We start from the raw sequence: 22,390 nt of genomic DNA, 5'->3' as shown, positions 1-22,390 counted from the left end.
TGCTGCATGTTACTTTTAAACACCTGGCTTTCTCATTGAACAGTTTGATTTCCTTTAATTCATGTGAAGACCTTACTATTAGTTACTATTCATGTTATTTCATTAATGCATTTTTGTTTGTTTATACATTTACTCTATTTGATTAAGGATAACTCCTATGCTTTTTAAAAAACGTTTCCGAAACCAAATAGAGAAGTTAGTGATTTTTGTATATTTCTTTTTGTCTGTTTTAGGATGGCTACCGTAGAGTAGTTAATGTTGTGCCAAAGAAACCACCACTGCTAGACAGACCTGGTGAAGGAAGCTACAATAGATATTACAGTCATGTTGATTACCGAGACTATGACGAGGGCCGCAGTTTTTCTCATGATCGAAGAAGTGGTCCACCTCACAGAGGAGTATGTAAATTTCCCCCATGTACTAATTGTTGTTTTTTATAAGTTTAAGAATCATGTAATTTTTGGAATTTATGTGACTGGCCATGGAGGCAGTTGAATAAACACTTCCTGCTTGATGCTCTGTTGAACTGCCTGCTGGAGCTGTCAAATGGGAACTGGTAGTCAGGAATCTTGGGGTGCTGGACAAAGTGGGTAAGCGCTCTGGATAGCTCTGTCTTAGATTTAATAACATTGATTCCAACTTACCTGCTTTTTTATCCCCTCCGTTGGCGAGGGTTTGTAGAACCAGATAAAGGTAATCTTACCTATTGCTTTTGTATTCAGTAAGAATCCGCCTGCAGTGCAGGAGACCTGGGATGGATCCCTGGGTTGGGACGATCCCCTGGAGAAGGGAAAGGCTACCCACTCCAGTATTCTGGCCTGGAGAATTCCATGGAATGTATAGTCCATGGGGTTGCAAAGAGTCGGACACAACTGAGTGACTTTCACTTTCAAGTGATCAGCAGGTAGTTATCTTCTGTTACTGAATGTGCCCAGTTAAAATTACGTTGTTTTCATCATGATGAAATGCTGTGGGTGAGGTTGGGTTAAGGTTGTTGACACTCAGTCTCATTTTGTTATACTGATTATTAAAGTCTACTTCTTACCTCAGATTAGAAAGCTCTCCAAACATTACCTTTCCTATAATAAGCATTTTTTAAATGTTAGCTACTATTGCTTTATTATGTTCTTTTCTTAATCATCTTTAATAATCTAGAAACATATTTAATGTTGCAGTAATATGTTATTGAACTTGGTTAAACTATTCCTTGATGCACTTCCTTTGACATAACTTGCATGTTTACATCATTCTTCTGCTGAACCATTTTCCTATATTTTCTCCTTTTTCCCCTTTCCTGCCGTGTAATATCGTAATTAACGACATATTCAGTCATTGCTTATAATAAAATTTGATGACAGCTTCGTTACGTCTCAATAGAATTGATTTTTATTTTGTTCACTTTTAAATGTCATGCTTTTCCTTTAGGAGGAAGGGTTCAATATTGAAAAGTGAACATTATGCATTATCTCTATTTTAGAAATACTGAATTTTGCAACCAGAGTCATTCTTTCAGATAGTCTGAAGGAGAAACAGTTTAGCCTTTGGATAAACAGTTGTTACCTCATGGAAACCCTGTGGCTGTTTAGTGTAGACAGGGAATTTTGGATTCAGTGGACCAAATTGTATTTGAAACATAATAGTGCCTTGATAGTATTTTTTACTCTTATTGTTATGAATTGAATTGTTCATTCTTTACACATTTTCTTGTGTAATATTCTTCAAACAAATAAACCCACTTGAGATCCTTAGGATTCTCATGACACTAATTCTTACCTAGACTTCAGTTACTATAAAACAAACTACTTACTAGATCCAATGTGATATTATAGCTGTTGGCTTTTTTCTTTAGTTTAATGTTGGGAAGAATAATGGTGAATACATTTTACTTTTGTAAGTATGGTATGTGATGCTAAAGAGGAAAATGAAGATAATATTTATTTTAGCTGAATCATTGTTTCTGATTGTAGGTAGTGCACATGTTACAGTTGTCCGTTGATATCAGGGGATTGGTTCCAGGACCCCCAGTATACCAAATCCCAAGGATGCTCAAATCTCTTATATAAAAAAGCATAGTATTTGCATATAACCTGTGCACATCCTCCATATATTTTAAATCATCTCTATATTATTTGTGATACTTAATACAAATAGTGCTATGTAAGTAGTTGCTAGCATGCGGCAAATTCAAGCTTTGCTTTTTGAAACTTTCTGAATTCCACCCTTTCCCTGTATTTTTAAATGTGATTGGTTGAATCTGCTAATGTGGAACCTGTGGATATGGAGGACTGATTGTCCCTTGTTGTATGTATAATTTTAAAGTAATGGAGTGTGGATTACTATGTGGTTCCTTCATATGTTCCTCTTACAACTTGTCTGTTTCAGAGGACAAAGTGTGCTACTTTTTAAAATTTTAAGCTTAGCTTAATTTTAAACAAGATTTTAAACATCTTGGTCTAATATAGTTTATCTAATATAGTTTTGATTTCTTATTATATTGTTTCCAATTGTATTTTTTAATGGGAGGTAGGATGAGAAAAGGACGCCAACAAGAAAAATGAGAAAGTGATGGTTTTCTCATTAGGCTTGAAGATGAAAATTGTTGAGCAAACTTCACAGAGGAAAAAAAAAAAAGATTGAGAAATGTGTATTTCGATTTAAATTGAACCTTTGTTCTTGAATAGACTTTCTGTATTGTGAATGATGGCATGTGTTTTTGGTAATAAAGTTGTTTGGGCCCACCAAAGAAATACTTCTAAGTATTTTAATAGAGATAAATAAGTACCACAGGTTCTCAGTCTACCAAATTAGTTGTTTGAAATGGATGACTTGTATCTTGTTTTCTTTTTCATGCCTTTGAAGCGCAGAGAAACTTAGAAAAGTATTTTTTCCCTCATATTATTTTGGTTTTGAAACTAGTTTCCAGTAATGCTGTTAGATACAAATAGATACTCTATTTGACCAAAATAATGTAAATGAATATTTTAAGTAACATTTTTCTGTTACAGGATGAATCTGGCTATAGGTGGACAAGAGATGATCATTCTGCAAGCCGACAGCCTGAATACAGGTAAAAAGATAAACATAATAATATAATTACTTTCATGTTTGCCTCATTGAAATGTCTCCTGTTGAAATCTCACCTTAAGGCACATAGATGAAATATTAAATAGGATTTAAAATTTCAGAAGCAGCAGTATTATAATCTTTTTGTGACTGTGTAATATAATATTAATGGCACTAGTAAGCTAGCATTCTTATCTCTTGGCATTTCATAATAGATAGTAAAAATATTTAAACTATTGTTTATTCTTTTCTGTTTATTAAATTATTCTTAATGAGTCATGTGGATTATAAGGTATCTATTTACTTAATTAGAAAGTAAGGCATTTTTTTTCCAGAAGTATCCTTCTTGAAAATATTTGAGTCATTACAAATTAGCTTCTATTATAAAGCATCTCTTAGTTGCTTTATTTTGATCAATTAAGTCCTGTTGGGAAAATATATTTTGGAAGGACCTCGATCATTGTTAGCTTTGGTTACTTATAGAGACATTTGATAGAATAGTTAGAAAAAAAGGACGGATAGATTTAACTGGGTTGATAGTTGCTTTCTTGTATAACTTGACTCTGATAGTGTTGGAGTTTGTAACGAATCCTTTTAAAAATCTCTTATAGCCTGTTGGAGAAGAATCACAAACTCATGGAGAATGGCAAGGAGTAACTGCCACAACTTTATAGGTGCCAGAAGTAGACAGCTGGATTCAGTGGGCAGTTATTACAGCCCTGTAGTCAGCAGAAGCATCAGCATGGCAGTGTTGGGTCCCTGTCCCCAAGTCCCACAGGGTGATATGATGGGCAGAGTTGATGGCTCTGCACACAGTGGGATGCACTGTAACTGAGAAACCCAGAGTTAAGCTAGATACCTTTTGTTGCAGTCAGGAAGCAAGCCAGTCCTTTCCTGGGGAGTAAGCAGTCACATGGGAGTTAAACTGTGGTCAGCTTGACCTGTTGAACTGTCTGTTGACCAGTTAAAAAAACTCTTCTGTATCAGTGGATGGTTAGGCCTTTCATTTTGATACCTATGGCAGGGTTGCATAAGGACATTCAGAGTTCATGGCAGACTGCTTCTCTCAGAAGAAGCAACAGAGATTACAGATGTTGAAAAATACTTTGATAAATTTAACACTTAGTATATAACTTCAGCCAGGAAGAGAAGAAAATTTCCTGTATTTAATAAATAGGCATTTGCTATACTGACTGGTAAAGTTAGAGGCATTCGCCTTAAAACCAGAGCAAAGCAATAATGCCTTTTCTCACTGTTTCTATTAATTATGGTAATAATGGTTTCAGCCCGCCCTCTACTGAGACAAGGAAAATGAAGGTTAAGGGTTACAGTGAAAGAAACAATTTACTTATAGATTATATAATTATCCATGCAGAGGATCCAAGAGTCTATAAATGATTAGAATTATTGGAAAGTTAGCAAAGTTCAATATAATAAAATCAAGTGTGAGCAGAATAAATTAGACAACGTAATTTAAAAACACTATAGCATTAAAAACTATTAAGGAGTAATAAAAATGGAATTTAACAAAAGTGTGTGAGATTAGTTGGGTGAAATTACAGGTCATTTCTAAAGAACATTTTAAAGGGCCAAAATAAAAGGAGCAGTGCAACACCATTGGATGGGAAGAGACAGACATCACAAATGTATCAATTCTCTTCAAATTCAGGTGTGAATATATAGTTCCAGTCTAAATGCCAGGTTTTTGTTTTGTTTGTTTGTTTGTTGCATCAGTTCAGTTCAGTCTCTCAGTCGTGTCCGACTCTTTGTGACCCCATGAATTGCAGCACGCCAGGCCTCCTTGTCCATCACCAACTTCCAGAGTTCACCCAAACCCATGTTTGAGTCGGTGATACCATCCAGCCATCTCATCCTCTATCGTCCCCTTTTTCTCCTGCCCCCAGTCCCTTCCAGCATCAGAGTCTTTTTCAATGAGTCATGTCTTCGCATGAGGTGGCCAAAGTATACTGGAGTTTCATTCCTTCCAAAGAACACCCAGGGCTGATCTCCTTTAGAATGGACTGGTTGGATCTCCTTGCAGTCCAAGGGACTCTCAAGAGACTTCTCCAACACCACAGTTCAAAAGGATCAATTCTTTGGCGCTCAGCTTTTTTCACAGTCCAACTCTCACATCCATACATGACCACTGGAAAAACCATAACCTTGACTAGATGGACCTTTGTTGGCAAAGTAATGTCTCTGTTTTTGAATATGCTATCTAGTTTGGTCATAACTTTCCTTCCAAGGAGTAAGCGTCTTTTAATTTCATGGCTGCAGTCACCATCTGCAGTGATTTTGGAGCCCCCCAAAATAAAGTCTGACACTCTTTCCACTGTTTCCCATCTATTTCCCATGAAGTGATGGGACCAGATGCCATGATCTTCTTTTCCTGAATGTTGAGCTTTAAGCCAACTTTTTCACTCTCCTCTTTCACTTTCATCAAGAGGCTTTTTAGTTCCTCTTCAGTTTCTGCCATAAGGGTGGTGTCATATGCATATCTGAGATTATTGATATTTCTCTCAGCAATCTTGATTCCAGCTTGTGCTGCTTCCAGCCCAGCGGTTCTCATGATGTACTCTGCATAGAAGTTAAATAAGCAGGGTGACAATATACAGCCTTGACGTACTCCTTTTCCTGTTTGGAACCAGTCTGTTGTTCCATGTCCACTTCTAACTGTTGCTTCCTGACCTGCATATAGGTTTCTCAAGAGGCAGGTCAGGCGGTCTGGTATTCCCATCTCTTTCAGAATTTTCCACAGTTTATTGTGATCCACACAGTCAAAGGCTTTGGCATAGTCAATCAAGCAGAAGTAGATGCTTTTCTGGAACTCTCTTGCTTTTTCCATGATCCAGCGGATGTTGGCAATTTGATCTCTGGTTCCTCTGCCTTTTCTAAATCCTGCTTGAACATCAGGGAGTTCACGGTTCACGTATTGCTGCAGCCTGGCTTGGAGAATTTTGAGCATTACTTTACTAGCGTGTGAGATGAGTGCAATTAGGAGTTGGTAAACTGATTCTAAAATTAACAGGAAGAGGCCAGATAACAAAAATAATATTAAAAAGATGTGAAGATTCAATAGATCATGTATCAGAACAAAGCTGTAGTAATATGAACAGTGAAACAGAGTAGGCAGTCAGGAAGCAAACCTAAATATGTTTAGGAGTGTAGGGTATAGCAATAGTAGTATTACAAATCAAATGCAGAAAGAATGAACTTTTAAATAAATAGTACTGGGAAAATTGCTCTCCATTCAGGAGAGAAAAACATAAAATTGGAACCCTGGCATGTGAACATAAATAATCTGATGTAATAAAAACCTAAATATAAAAAACAAAATTTAAAAAAACATAAAAGTTTTGATTAGACTAGCTGATGGTTTATAATGGTTTATTTCTCCCCAAAGAACCAGCTCTTGGATTATTTTACTGTGTACTATGGTACTGTGCTTAGTCTCTCAGTCATGTCCTACTCTTTGTGACCCCATGGACTGTAGACCACCAGGCTCCCTCTGACCATGGGATTTCCCAGGCAAGAATACTGGAGTGGGTTGCCATTTCCATCTCTAGGATATCTTCCCAATCCAGGAATCTAACCTGCGTCTCCTGCATGGCAGGCATATTCTTTACCACCTGAGCTATTTCTGTCCTTATTCTTTCTTCTTTACTTTTTTTTAGCATTTTCCCCCCTGTTCAGTTCAGTTCAGTCGCTCAGTCGTGTCCGACTCTGTGCGACCCCATGAATCGCAGCACGCCAGGCCTCCCTGTCCATCACCAACTCCCAGAGTTCACTCAGACTCACGTCCATCGAGTCCGTGATGCCATCCAGCCATCTCATCCTCTGTCGTCCCCTTCTCCTCCTGCCCCCAATCCCTCCCAGCATCAGAGTCTTTTCCAATGAGTCAGCTCTTCGCATGAGGTGTCCAAAGTACTGGAGTTTCACCTTTAGCATCATTCCTTCCAAAGCAATCCCAGGGCTGATCTCCTTCAGAATGGACTGGTTGGATCTCCTTGCAATCCAAGGGACTCTCAAGAGTCTTCTCCAACACCACAGTTCAAAAGCATCAATTCTTCAGCGCTCAGCCTTCTTCACAGTCCAACTCTCACATCCATACAGGACCACAGGAAAACCATAGCCTTGACTAGACGGACCTTAGTCAGCAAAGCAATGTCTCTGCTTTTGAATATGCTATCTAGGTTGATCATAGCTTTCCTTCCAAGGAGTAAGCGTCTTTTAATTTCATGGCTGCAGTCACCATCTGCAGTGATTTTGGAGCCCCCCAAAATAAAGTCTGCCACTGTTTCCACTGTTTCCCCATCTATTTCCCATGAAGTGATGGGACCAGATGCCATGATCTTTGTTTTCTGAATGTTGAGCTTTAAGCCAACTTTTTCACTCTCCTCTTTCACTTTCATCAAGAGGCTTTTTAGTTCCTCTTCAGTTTCTGCCATAAGGGTGGTGTCATTCGCATACCTGAGGTTATTGATATTTCTCCCGGCAATCTTGATTCCAGCTTGTGTTTCTTCCAGTCTAGCGTTTCTCATGATGTACTCTGCATAGAAGTTAAATAAGCAGGGTGACAATATACAGCCTTGACGTACTCCTTTTCCTATTTGGAACCAGTCTGTTGTTCCATGTCCAGTTCTAACTGTTGCTTCCTGACCTGCATACAGTGGATAATTTTACATAAATGAAATAAAATTGTATATGTTACTCCTCTATCTTCGTAGCAGTGTTAGTAGCTTGGTATATGTTCTGTTAGGTTGGTGCAAATATAATTGTGGTTTTGGACTGTGAATTTTAAGTCATTATATCTAGGCTCAAACACATCTTTATTAATGAAAATAGAAACCATTACAATCAACATGTTATTGTCAATGAGAAATAAGTTTCTTTATTCCTGTAGCATAAAAATCCATACTTTGGGATTCAGCAGACTCTTGGAAAGCATTTTCTGCCTCCTGATGGTTATGGAAGTGTTTTCCCTGCAAAAAGTTGTGGAGATGCTTAAAGAAGTGGTACTTGGTTGGTGAGAGATCAGGTGAATATGGCAGATGAGGCAAACAAAATCTTACGGCCCAATTCATTCAAGTTTTGAAGTGTTGGTTGTGCAACGTGCGATTAGGTTATTGTTGTGGAGAAGAGTAGGGCTTACTGTTGACCAATGCTGGATGCAGGCGTTGCAGTTCTCTATGCATCTCATTGATTTGCTGAGCATACTTCTCAGATATAATGGTTTCACCAGGATTCAGAAAGCTGTGGTGGATCAGATGGGCAGCAGACCACCAGACAGTGATAGTGACCTTCTTTGGTGCAAGTTTGGCTTTTGGAAGTGCTTTGGAGCTTCTTCTTGGTCCAGACACTGAGCTGGTCATCACTGGTTGTCATATACAATCTACTTTTTGTCGCACGTCCTGATCCAAAAGCAGTTTGTTTTTATTGTGTAGAATAAGAGAAGATGATACTTCAAAACGCTTTTTTAAAAGTTTTTGGTCAGCTCACAAGATACCCACTTAACCTAGCTTTTTCACTTTTCCAATTTGCTTTGATGACCATATGCGTAAATGCCAAATGATCATAGAATGGTTGACATTGAGTTTTTGGACAACATCTTGTGTAGTTTTAGAGGTTCAGCTTTGATGATCCTCTTAGTTGGTCATTGTCAGCTTCTGCTGGCCAGCCACTGGACTCATTATCTTCAAGGCTGTCTTCTCATTTGCAAAATTTCTTTAGTCATCCTGGCCAGATGTGTTGTTGATGTTGTGAGTCATCTCTGCTTTCTGACCAACTCTGAACTCGAGTAAGATAATCACTCAAATTTGCTTTTTGTCTAATATCATTTCCATAGTTAAAATAAACAGCAAGTAAGAAAGCCATTAGCAAAAAAAAAAAAAAAAGTAAGAAATGCAAGTTAAAATCATTTATAGCATAACCACATTTATTTGAGTGTATTCTAATATCAAATGGCAAATTTCAACAACACAAAACCACAGTTACTTTTGCACCAACCTAATATTTTGTCTATATTCACAGACATTTGGGGTATTTGATTTTTGTTAATGAGGTCAGCTTCCCTGGTGACTCAGATGGTGCAGAATCTGCCTGCAATGCAGGAGAACTGTACAATGCGCGAGACCCGTATTCGATCCCTGGGTCAGAAAGATCTCCTGGAGTAGGAAATGCCAGCCCACTCCAGTATTCCTGCCTGGGAAATCCCATGGACAGAGGAGTCTGGTGGGCCCCAGTCTTTGGGGTTGCAAAGAGTCAGACACAACTGAGCAATTAACACTTAAACACACTTCTTTCTTGAGTTGATTTTCTCTAGAGGCTTGTGCAGATCCCTCCAAGTCATTTCGTTTAACATTTTTTGAATTTCCAAGTAATATTCCGTTATGTGGCTATACCAGATATTTCAGTTGTTTACCTGTTGATGAATATTCATGCAGTTTCCAGTACAAAATAATGTTGCAGTAATTCTGAGTGCATAATATCTTTAAGAAACAGTACTTTGATACCCATGGGATAGGTTGCCAAAAGTGGAATTTCTGGGTCAAAGGGCATGTATATTGTAAATTTTAATATGTGTTTTCAGTTTGCCTTCTAAAAACCTAAAAAAAAAATACGCTTCATTTAATTCTAAAATTTTAACTTGGGCATTTAATTGTTTTTCTTATCTATTAACATAAGTACAGTTTTAAAATTTCCTTTAAGCACTGTTGTAACTAATAGTAATTTAATACTGATTCTGACATAGTAATCCTAGTTAATTGTTATCAGAGAATGTGGCCTGTACTCTTATTCTATTGTTTGAAATTCATTGATTCATTAGTGGTTTTTTTTTTTTAATTTTTCTATTTTTAAACTTTAAACTTAAAATTTTTAGCCATGTCACACAGCATGTGGGACATTTAGTTTCCTGACCAGGGATCAGACCCATGCTCCTTACAGTGGAAGGATGGAATCTTAACCACTGAACCACCAGAATGGTTCCTGTTGATCATTAGTTGATCAGTTTTCTTATCTGTACCATGGACATTAAAGCAAGTGTATTCTTTTCAGATTTTTTTTGGATATATGCATATACCTCATACACGGACTATTTACAATAGCTAAGACATGGAAGCAACCCCATTGTCCATCAATAGACAATGAATTAAGAAGATGTGGTGTATTCACGCACATACACAATATTACTCTACTCTAACAAAGAATGAAATACTGCCATTTGCAGCAATGCGGATAGACCTAGAAAATATTATGCTAAGTGAAATAAGAGATAAGTGACAAATACTGTGTCACTTATGTGTGGAATGTAACAAATAATAGAAATGGCTGTGTATATAATACAGAAACAGATTCACAGATATGCAAAACAAATTGGTTACCAAAGAGGAGAGGGAAGGTTAGAGGGATAGATTAGGGGTATGGGGTTCACAGATTCAAACTACTATGTACAAAATAGATAAGCAACAACTGTATACTGTATAGTACAGGAAATTACACCTGTTATCTTAAAGTAACCTGTAATGAAATATAAACTGAAATAATTCTGAATCATTATGTTTTACACATGAAACTAGCATAATATTGTAAATCAACTATACTTCAATTAAAAAAAAGGATTAAATGATTCAACACATACAACATATTTTACCATGCCTGTTACATAGTAATCATTTTAAAAATTATTTTTTAATGATTAAAAAATAATTTTAAAAAGGTTTATTCTCTTTTCAGAACATAGAGTTAATTATATATGTTATATTCATTTATTTGTTAAGTCTTTACTGTGTACTTTGTATATATCAGATACTCTTCTAGCCTCTGGAGATAATAAACTCCTTTCATGAAACCTACATTTTAGTATAGATTATAGATAGTAAACAGGTGTAAAACAAAACAGTTTTTAGGAAGAAAAATGAAGCAGCGTAGTGAACTAGAAAATGTTTCTATTTCAACACCTTCACTTGATGTCTGGACATCTTCAGTAATATTTCACATTTTACACTATCACAAAAGTTACAGCTTTTAGTGGCTGGCATCTTCCTGGTTATCTTTAAGTTGTTCCGTATCAGATGGACTCATTGAAGAGTTCCTACTAAAAGACTTTGTGAGTAGAAAGTAGCTATTGTTCTAGGGGGAAAAAATCATTGCATCATAAACCATACAGGAGTAGTTGTATATTTTTGTAAGAAAACAATTCTGAGCAATTTGGAGAACCATGCTTGTCAAGTCAGTATTTTTGTTTTTGTCTCCGACAGTGCCCCAGTAATGCGCTTTATAGCAAAAAGATCTAATCTGACCTCATGGGTCCTATTTTTGTAGACTTCTTTAATCTGGAACTGTTCCTCAGTCTTCCCTTGATTTTTATGGCTGTTTTTGGCAAAATGAATACAGGACAGACATAGAATATTTCTCAATTTAGGTTTGTCTGGTGTTCCTGATTAGATCCAAGGTATGCATTTTATTTTTTTCTGCTGCAGTTTCTGAAGTGATCATGTCTTTTTATTGTGTTTTGTTAGATTGCAAATGTTGATTTCCTTTTTTGGTGGTGTTGTGTTAGTAAGATTGGGGTCTGCAAAATTTCTTCACTGTGAATTCAGCTTCCTTCCTTGAAGTTAGTGTTTTGTGGGGAGATACTTTAAAACTATGTCATTATGCCATTCTACATCCCATTTCAGTCCCTACTTTTAGTATCCATTGATGTTTCTTGCCTGAATTAATTAGTAATGAGATGCTTTCAAATGAGTGATTTCATAATTAGATGTTTCTTTCTATATTGTGTAGACATTATGTTTTGAGGAAGAGCTTTCTTTCTCTCTGCTACCCTCTTTAAATAAGAAACAAAACTTTGTTTATGTTGGGTTGGTCAAAAAGTTCATTCGGGTTTTTCTGGAAGATCATATGGAAAACCTGAAAAAACGTTTTGACCAACCCAGTATCAGATTCCTGTTTTGTTCAGTGTGGTATCATCTGTTGGTATCATTATTTTGATGCCTGAATTTGGCCATCAAATCCCTTCAAAGTAGCTTCTGTGTGTTTTTTTTAAAAAATATTTTGTGGTAAAATATACATGACATAAAATATGGAAACAGTTTTCAGGTATACAATTCATTGGCATTAATTATATTTAGAGTGTTGTGCAACCATCTCGACTATTTCCAAAACTTTTCATTATCCCAAACAGAACTGCGTACCTCTGAAGCAATAGCTCCTTATTCTCCTTTACCCCCAGCACCTGGCAACATTCTAGTTTCTATTTTTAGGAATTTGCCTGTTCTAGATATTTTGTATAGTTGCTTTCATACAATGTTTGTTCTTTTGTATCTGCCTTCTGTCACTTGACAGTATTTTCAAGGTCTGTTGTATGTTGTAGCATGTATCAGAACCACATCCCTTTTTCTGGGTGAATAATATTCCCTTGTATTGTGTATACCACATTTTGTTTCTCCATTTTTCTTCTGATGAACGTTTGGGTTGTTTCTGCCTTTTGGTTGTTGTGAATAATGCTGCAGTGAACGCTGACATATGAGTGTCTGTTTTTGAGTCTCTGTTTTCAGTTCTTTTGGTTACGTATGCAGGAGTGGAATTGCTGGGTCATATAGTAATGCTTTATTTAGCTTTTTGAGGAACCACCAAACTGTTTTCCATATTAGCTGCACTGTTTTACATTCCTGCCAGCAGTGTGCAAGAGTCCAAGTTTTTCTTGCATGCTTACCAGCAACTCATTATGTTTCTATAATTATCATCAATCATCACCATTGTTACTATTGTTATTGCCATCCTGGTAAGTGTGAAGTGGAATCTCCTGGTTTTGATTTGCATTTCCCTAACGACTAGTAATGATGAACAACCCATTTCATGTGTTTATTGGCCGTTTGTGTATCTTCTTTGAAGAAATGTCTATTTAGTTTTATTTGTCCATTTAAAAGTTGAGCTGTTTGTCTTTTTGTTGTTGAGTTTTAGCAGTTCTTTATATATTCTGGATATTAAATCCTTTTCAGATGTACAGTTTATAAGTATTTTCTTCCATTCCGTAGATTGTTTTTTCACTTTGTGGATCATGACCTTTTTTGATGTACAAAATGTTAAAATTTGATAAAATTTAATGTATCACCTTTTCCTTTTGTTGCTAATGCTTTTGGTGTTGTATATGAATTCATTGCCAAATTAAGATCATCTGAGTTATTTTGACTTATCTACCTCATTTTTTGATTATTTCTTAACTTTCTGCTGAAAGATGTTCTCGGTCCTTCTTATACTTTCCCTGCCCCAGCCCTCAAATCAGCATTTTCTCTAAGGAACACAAGTTCTTTTTAGCGGAGAGTGTTTTTTTATGGATAAGACCTGGATACACACTTTTACATCCATATTTATTTTTATACATTATTTCCATATTTCATGGCAGTATCTCTTCATATTTTCTTAATTTTAGTCCCCTTCTTCATCACTGAGGGAATCCTGGCTTTCAGTTGTTGGGAAAAACAGTCCTCCATGGGTCTCTTGCACTTCTACATATCTTACCAAGTTATGCCAAGAATGCAAGGCCCTGATCGCGGTTTATCTGTCTTATTTCTCAGAGCTGGGTTTATAGTGAGCAGTCTTGAAGGATAAGGTAATATCTTCCTCTGTGTTAAAGAGCAGGCTTGCTTTGTTTTGTTTTGTTTTGTTTTTCTTTCCAGTTCTTTTACAAGCCTTGGGCTATTCTAGTTGGTTTTTTTTTTTTCTTTCAATTTTTACTTATCTTTTTTAAAAAAACATTGGAGTATAATTGTTTTACACTGTGGTGTCAGTTTCCACTGTTCAGCAAAGTGAATCAGCCATGCATATATATATATACTGGCTTTGTTTTGAATTTCCTTCCCATGTAGGTCACCAGCGAGCACGGAGTAGAGTTCCCTGTGCTATATAATAGATTATTTTTTTAATACATAGCAGTGTATATATGTCAATCCCAGTCTCCCAGTTCATAGGCTTGCTTATTGCTTGGTGTAAAAATAGTGGATTTCCCAGGTTTCCTCAGGTGTGAGCCAGACCCACCACATGTGCATGCGCCTACACCTGGGCTCATATCAGATCATCCCTGTGGGCCTTGGGACCTGGAGAAACTCACACAAACATGCCAGTGCTTATGGTGGTTGCTCTGCTGGCGAATTAAGTCTTTTGTGTCTTCTGCAGGCATCCGCGAGGTAGGAGCAGCTCATTAGCTTGTAAATAGGGTAAAATCTGATCTCAGATCTGAAACTAGCACCGTTGATATTTTGCTTAAATTCCAGTACATAGTAAATCTTCTGACCCTGTCAGTCTTTTCTTCTTACACAGCTCAGCGCTTCCTTTTGCAGATTGCCATCATTCTGGGCTTCCTTGCTTTCACACCATCTTCCACAGGTCTATTACTGGCAGTGGAACAATCTGTTTTATATGTTTCATATTGTAGTACATTATGTACTTTATAAATTCAGTGTATGTGTGTATATGTGTGTGTGTATGTATGTACATATATATGTGTGTGTATATATATATATGATAGTTCTTATTCAAATATGTTTTATTAATGGAGAGTGGAGTCACTGGAAACAGTCAACAGAGGAAAAGAGAATGTATCAAGTTTTCTGTCATCCTCATACAATACCCCTCACCCCCTGCCCATGCTCTGAAAGTTATCACTTATCAGCCACATACCTGATAATTTGTCTACATTTCAAGTATATCATTACCTACTACTCTTGGTTCTGTTTTTACCCAGTGATTATCTGTTTGTACAAAACATATTTGTTTGTGAAATTCAAAATATGTTAGGATTTAAGTACTTTTTTCCCCTGTAGAATAAAGTATTAAATAATACTGAAAAATATGGAACAAGAGTGTCACCAAGTGGCCAGTATACTTTATTTTTAAATACTGTTTTCCCCCTCTGTGTTCACATATGGAAACTTTTGGTTTAGTACTTTAGTATTTCATACTGCATGCTGATGTTTTTAAAAAGAGTAAGTTTAACTTTACTTTTTATTATAGCTTTTTAATCTTCTTAGGTGATAATCTCTTTGACAGAGAAAAATACTGTATAATATCTTTTTTGGTTTTGTTCAGGGGTCCAAATGTTTATTGAGTGTTTGCTGTATGTAGGCCGCTGTGCTTATATCACTTGCTTACAGTCTACTTAGTGAAGTAGACGCACAAGTAGATAGTGTGGTATAGTACCTGCTCAAGTTTCAGCAAATGCTAAACACACAGAGGCACTTATCCTATACTGAGTTTTTATTAAAAGTTTCCTGTAGGAGCAGATAATTTGAATAGAACCTGAAGGAAAGTTAACAAAGTTAATCAGAGAAAAAGTAATGGGGACCATATTCTTACACATAAAGCTGTGTAAATCCATGATGTGTAGAGCTATTCACAGGTGATTATTTAAGACCTAGAAAACTATGGATTAAACTATAATTAAGAAATCTGGGTTTTATTCTATTAACTCTGATAAACTGTTGAAAATTTTTAGCTTCACAGAAAGAGAGGGGCTATAGTAACTCAGATTGTGATTGGTCTTCAGTGTAGGGGGTTACTTTTAAAAATGGCTCTAGAGATAGAATAAGAAGCCATGAATATCTGAATTGGAAATGACTAATTGGGATGGAGGAAAAGGGTTAAATTTGATAAATGCTGAAAAATCAGCAAAATGTGGTTGTTGGATATGATAAGAAAGAAGAGGGAAATGTCTGGATTTTTCGTTTTATTTACTGTGTGTATAAAAATGTCATTATCTGAGACTGGTAGTACAGAAGGAATGGTTTCAAGGGACGAGCTGCATTCAAAATTGAGGTTGTCCAACGAGAAGGTATATTTAGACAAGAGCAATGGACTAAGGTCAGAGCCCCTAAAACACTTTTATGGAAGTGATGGAAGATAAAGGTTTCTAAACAACAGTAAAGGTCACTGATGTCTCTTGCAATTGAATGTTTCAGTGATAAAAAGTAAAACATCTCCTGGGTTTGGCAGTGTCAGGATGAATGACATGTGAAGGGGATAGATTCAACCTGGGTGGATAACTTTAAAAGAAAAATAATTGGGATAGAAAGTAGGCAGTGTTGTTACCTGGAGACTGGCACTGGCTAAATGGACATCACATAAAACATTTTTAGCTGATCAGTAATGAGCACACTTACAGATTGAAGAGAAAAGAGAGGCTGAAGGTATAAGAAAGAAAAGGGCTAACTGATGAAGCAGTTAAATGAGGACAAGGGTGAAGACTATTGATGATAGAAGGGCTAACTTTTGATGGTTGGGAGGAGACAATCATATACCAAGAAAGGAAGGACAGAATTAGGGACAGGCAGATGAAGACACATTATGGGAGAGAAATCTGGGCTGGCAGTTGAGGTACTTATTTCATGTCTGGAGACTGCTGTATTTTTCAGTCTGGGAGGTAACTCATTGAGAGTAAAAGATTTGGTACTAGGTTAAAGGACTTGGGGAGAATTATCAAGATACAGAATACTTGCTGACATGAATGAGAGGTTGAGCTCACTAATGATAAGTAAAAATTTTATTAGTGCAGTTGAAGGCACAGTAGAAATCAGAGACTATGTACCTGTAGGGGATCAATCTGCAGGCTCTTATAATTTCTCTCTAGGATATGGCAGCTATAAGTGTATCAGTGAAGAAATCACAGATATTGGAATTAATGCAGGCTTTGTCTTGGCTCATATGTTGTATCAGAATTGCCAGGAAGGAATGTTAGTAGTTTTCATAGAGTATTTCAAATACTGTAATTTAGGCTGGAAGCACAATGAGGATGGGGTTCATGGGTTGCTAGATACTATAGGCGACTTACAGGTATCTGTAAAGTGGAGGTGGAGTTACTGTAGGAGTGAGAAAACTGAAGGATAAGACATTGTTATAAGAAGGCAGTATTTGATTCTGATGAAGAGCACCTCTAGGTAATAAGTGGCAAGGTTTTGGATTTAGGGGAGTGGCTAAGTATTGTGGAGAGGTAAGAGGTACCTGGTCAGGAAATTGCTCCCAAGCTGCACAGATGATCCCCTGAATTCTGATAGTCACTCATGATGTGGATAGGCTATGTTACAGTGCAGACTGTGTCATTGAGTGCAGGCTTTAGGAAATGTGGGAGCATTCCCAGAAGGTTGAAAATAGAGGCAGTGTGGGGTTATGGTGGGTATGCATGAATTTAAATAAGAAGTGTGTTGGTCCCTTTCTCCCTCTTCTTGGAGGATGGAGGATTTAGAACATAATCCTGTGCCCCATGTACCTGAGGATTTTGAGGTAAAGTCATCAGTGTGCACTTATTACTCAGCAGATTGAAGGGAGCTAGTATTTGTATTCCACTGCCAAAGTTTCAGTTAAAGAAAGAAGTTGGAGGGATCAGTTTATGAAGAGGCTGATGTGAAAACATTTACAAGACTGACTTAGATTTCTTTATTTTGTTACATGAGTATATACAAATATAGCTATTAGACATAAAGGATACTTGTCATACTTACAGGTGAGTAGTTAACATATTTATCTGTAGTAATAATGCCCATGTCTCTTAATGGCAAAACTCATGTGCTTACAGTGACCGGTTAGGGAATATAAACAAATGCTGAGGGTCAGGTTGGAGCAGCTGCTACCTGGTATCAGCTGATCCGTGCTATGTTGGAATCTAAATATTTCTGACCTCGAAAGAACTCAGAAATCCAGATTTTTAAACAGTGTTTAATTTCTTGATTTTTCAGTGTTCACAATTAATTAAAATGAAGATTTGCAGGCTTTAAAGTAGGACATTAACCTGGGACTCTGAAATGAAGAACATGTAATAACAACTGTCTCATAATGGTGTTTCTCAGTCCTGGCTGTACTCCGAATTAGGTGTAAAGCTTAAGAAAGAGTATTCTGTGATTCCTGTTCCTCACTCTTGGAGATATGATGTAATAATTGGTGGGTGGAACCTCAATATTAATATTTTTTAAAAGCTCATCAGATGTTCTAATGTGAAGCTAGACTTGAGAACTATTGATCTAATAGGTAATATTGTGCGACAGCAGCCCAGAAACCACAGGGTCGTGTTAACAGTGTTAACTTCTTGGCTCCTTCTCTCGTTTGTGGTAACTTCATCTTGAATCTTTATTCTTTTTTTAAAATTTTCATTTATTTTCATTTATATGTTTTTGGCTGCAGTGGGTCTTTATTGCTGTGTGCAGGATTTCTTTATTTGTAACGAGCAGGGGCTACTTTTTGTTGCAGTGCATGGGCATGGTTTTCTGATTGTGGTAGATTCTCTTGTGTGGAAGCTTCCCTCGTGGCTCAGACGGTAAAGAATCTGCTTGCAATCCAAGAAACCCAGGTTCGATCCCTGTGTTTTGAAGATCCCCTGGAGGAGGGCATGGCAACCCACTCCAGTACTCTTGCTTGGAGAATTCCATGGACAGAGGAGCTGGGTAGGATACAGCCCATAGGGTCGCACAGAGTCTGACACGACTTACACCACTTAGCCCAGCATAGCACTCTTTTTGCACAGCACTGGCACAGTAAGTGTGGGCAGACTTAGTTGCTCTGTGGTATGAGGGGTCTTCCTGTACTAGGAATCGAACCCATGTCCCCTGCATTGGCAAGTGAATTCTGAACTAATGGACCCCCAGGGAAGTCCCTTGAACCTTTGTTCTTGATGGCAGTTATTCCCTTTGCCCATGTTTCTAAAACTTGTGTTGGTAAGAATTGCTTAGAAGCTCATTAAAAATGAAGTTTGCCAGGCTTTATCTCAAGAGATTCTGATTCAGTAAGTGGAAACTTGGAATTTGATTGTGATGCAGAGTTTGAGAAACTCTGGCTTGTATGTTTGCTGCTGATGACAAATCTCTGGCCTTGGCTTCTCTTCTGAGCTCTACATTTTTACATCCAACTGCCTATTAGACACATTTTTCACGTGGAAATGCCAAACTTTTCATTGAAAACTTTTCATTTCATCATTCTTCAAACACTTCTACCTCTTCTTCACATACCTTAGGCACATAGATGGACTACTTTTCCTAGCCTTCCTACTCGCTGCCTGCACCCTTGTGGCTATCTCCAGTATAAAATGAGTAGGAGTTCTGTCTCCACACACATTTACCTTTTCCTCTGTTGCAGGGTGGGCCCTGGAAGACAGTGGCAGCAAGCATGTGACCTTGGAAGCCACACGTGGAAATAGCAGTGTGGTCAGCCTGGGTTCTTGGAGCAGAATTTCTCACCTTGGAATGCCTGCCCTAGACTGTTTGATGGTGGTTAGATAGACTTGTGTGTGTGTAATGAATCAACATTACGTTTTTTGGTAATTTTGTTACATCAAGTTAGACACGTTTTTTTCCTTAGTAACAGTAGGTACTGTTTTAGGTATTAGAGATCAAATTATGACTAAAACAGAAAAAAATCTATATTCTAACTGGGAGATCTCTGTCCATTTCTCATGCTTTGAATACTTTTTAACTGTAAAGGTATGGTTTTGTGGAAGGAACTCTAGACTGGGTCTCCAAACATCTAATCTCAGCTCTGGTACAAGACAGTTACTTGATTTTGTTGTTGTTCACTCAGTCAGTCGTGTCTGACTCTCGGTGACCCCATGGACTGTAGCAGACCAGGCTTCCCTGTCCTTTACTGTCTCCTGGTTGCTCAGACTCATGTCCGTTGAGTCGGTGATGCTGTCCAACTGCCTCATCCTCTCTTGCCCCCTTCTCCTCCTGTCCTCAGTCTTTCCCAGCCTTAGGGTCTTTTCCAGTGAGTCAGCTCTTTGCATCAGGTGGCCAAAGTATTGGAGCTTCAGTATCAGTCCTTCCAATGAATATTCAGGGTTTATTTCCTTTAGAATTGCCTGATTTGCTCTCCTTGATGTCCAAGGGACTCTAAAAAGTCTTCTCTAGCACCACAGTTGGAAAACATCAATTCTTCGGTGCTCAGCCTTCTTCATGGTCCAACTCGCACATCTGTATATAACTACTGGTAAAACCATGGCTTTGACTATGTGAACCTTTGTTGGCAAAGTGATGTCTCTGTTTTTTAATATGCTGTCTAGGTTAGTCATAGCTTTCCTTCCAAGGAACAAGTGTCTTAATTTTATGGCTGCAGTCACCATCTGCAGTGATTTTGGAGCCCAAGAAAATAAAGTCTGTCACTGTTGCCATTTTTTACCCCCGTCTATTTGCTGTGAAGTGATGGGACTCGATGCCATGATCTTAGCTTTTTGAATGTTGAGTTTTAAGCCAGCTTTTCACTCTCCTCTTTCACCTTCATCAAGAAGAGACTTTTTAGTTCCTCTTCGCTTTCTGAATAAAAGGTAGTGTGCTCAAGTCACAGTACCCCCTCGTTCTCTTGTTCCACATTTAAAAACAAATATTTGAGGTCTGCACTTAACTTTTCTTAACTTTGCTTAAGCAGTTACCCAGATGCTTTCTCAAAATGATTCCTGAATTTTTATTCCTTTTTGAAGATCCTGTTCACTAGAAGTAGCCAGTATTTTGTGTGAAATATTTGAGTGTTAAATGTGGGAAAGGTGAGGTCCTGAATAAGAGGTAACTTGCTTTCTTTCTCCCTCTTCTCCCCTCCCCTTGTATCTTTGCCTCTTGCTTTGCATGATTTTTGCTCTTAACCCGTAAACATACATCTGTTGAAACTGAGAGGTTGATCACAATTTGTCTGGTTTGGTGTGAGGGGCTGGAATTATGTTAACAGATGAGAATCCTGAACTTTATAAACCTGCTTTTGAAACCAGCATTCAAAGTAATAAATAGAGCGGCTGGTTCCAGGTTCACATGTTGAGTAACAGTGTTATAGGGTGTTTGTTCTTCCTATCTTACCTTCTCTAGGTGACTTTGCCTCCTGCACTTTTCCAGCATTGCGGCTGAAATGTTTGTGATGCAGCCAAAGATATTTCCTAACTCTCAAGTTATATACTTTTTTGATAATAAAAAGTATCAGTTCCTTTAAATATATGATTTTGGGCAGGGGGAGACTTCATAGTAAGCGTTCTAGCTGTACTTACCTTTATTTCTTCAAGGGCTCTTTTTTATTGTGCTCATTATATTTGTTGATATCCTGATTTTTAATGTAACTAGAAACTTTATAAGGGCTTCCTTGATGTCTCAGACAGTAAAGAATCCATCTGCAATGCAGGAGACCCAGGTTTGATCTCTGGGTCAGAAAGATCCCCTGGAGAAGAGAATGGCTACCCACCCCAGTATTTTTGCCTGGAGAATTCCATGGACAGAGGAGCCTGGTGGACTACTTACTGTTCATGGGGTCACAAAGAGTCGAATGGGACTGAGCAACTAACATTTTCACTTTCACTAAAACTTTATAGTTTTGAAAGCTTTTGATGTAAGTTTTCTTTCTGCAGTAAATGGGAGTTTGTCTTAAGTACAAAGTTTTACCCTGTGAATTATGAACTCTCAATTAAAACATGCTCAAGTTCCTAGTATCTTGTGTTCAGCATGCTTCAGGCTCATTGTTAAAGAATTGTTAAGAATTCATTCTTAAAATCAGGATGATTCTTGCATAAAAATGATTATACTGTACTGATATTGAGTAATTAAAAAAAATTTGTTTTGGCTATGCTTCTCAGCATGCGGGATCTTAGTTCCTTGACCAGAGATCAAACCTGTGCCCCTGCATTGTAAACATAGAGTCTTAACCACTGGACCGCCAGGAAAGTCCCCCATATTGTTGAGTTTTATGAATGAGTACTGGAGCTAACACATTTCGATAGAAAAAAAAAAGTATAAATAGAATGGTGATATTTCCATCAATCAGTCTGTTCTTTCCTTTTAATTTTTTGGGGGTGAACTAATGACAATCCATCTAGAGATTTTATCTTGCATTCTGTATCCTAAATGACAGTTGTATATGTGAATTTAATTTATACAGTGCTTCAGGAAATAGTTCTGTGTTTAAGAATGTCCATCTTAGATTTATTTTGCTTGTGTGATTTTAAGTACTTAGATTTTCTTGTTAAAATGGGATTTTTATGTCTGAAATAATTTTTTAAAAATATTTATTATTTTTGGCTACGTTGGGTCTTCGTTGCTGCACATGGGTCTTCTCCAGTTGGTTGAGCAGAGGCTAATCTCTACTTGTGGTGTGCTGTACTGTCCATGGGGTCGCAAAGAGTCAGACACCACTGACCGACTTTCACTTCACTGCACTTTCCAGGAAGAGCTCTGCTCCATACAGTGACTCAGGGACCCACAGTCGAAGGAATTCTGTCATTTTCTACACGTAGCATTTTCCAAGGTTACCCTGGTCTCAGCATCCAGCAGGCAGATGCTGGGAAGGAGAGAACAGGAAGGCTCTGTGCACATGAGCTTCAGTA

At 37.5% G+C, this 22,390-nt stretch overlaps 1 protein-coding gene across 13 annotated transcripts in view; it reads left to right on the top strand.

The window, feature by feature from the left end:
• Positions 1 to 22,390, top strand: part of PPHLN1 (periphilin 1) — a 167,900-nt gene that overhangs the window by 34,422 nt on the left and 111,088 nt on the right. For 9 of the 13 annotated variants that reach the window (XM_005680154.3, XM_005680150.3, XM_005680153.3 and 6 more), the window contains 2 exons: positions 234 to 398; positions 3,006 to 3,067. In XM_005680154.3, coding sequence (XP_005680211.1) covers positions 234 to 398; positions 3,006 to 3,067 — 227 coding nt within the window. The remainder of the gene's footprint in view (positions 1 to 233; positions 399 to 3,005; positions 3,068 to 22,390) is intronic. The other 4 variants (XM_018047912.1, XM_005680156.3, XM_005680157.3 and 1 more) reach the window with 1 other exon arrangement.

The sequence above is a fragment of the Capra hircus genome, chromosome 5, assembly GCF_001704415.2.
Source record: "Capra hircus breed San Clemente chromosome 5, ASM170441v1, whole genome shotgun sequence".
Lineage (NCBI taxonomy): Eukaryota > Metazoa > Chordata > Mammalia > Artiodactyla > Bovidae > Capra > Capra hircus.
Note: the sequence above shows the minus strand (reverse complement) of the source record. Positions and strands in the feature narration are given on the sequence as shown.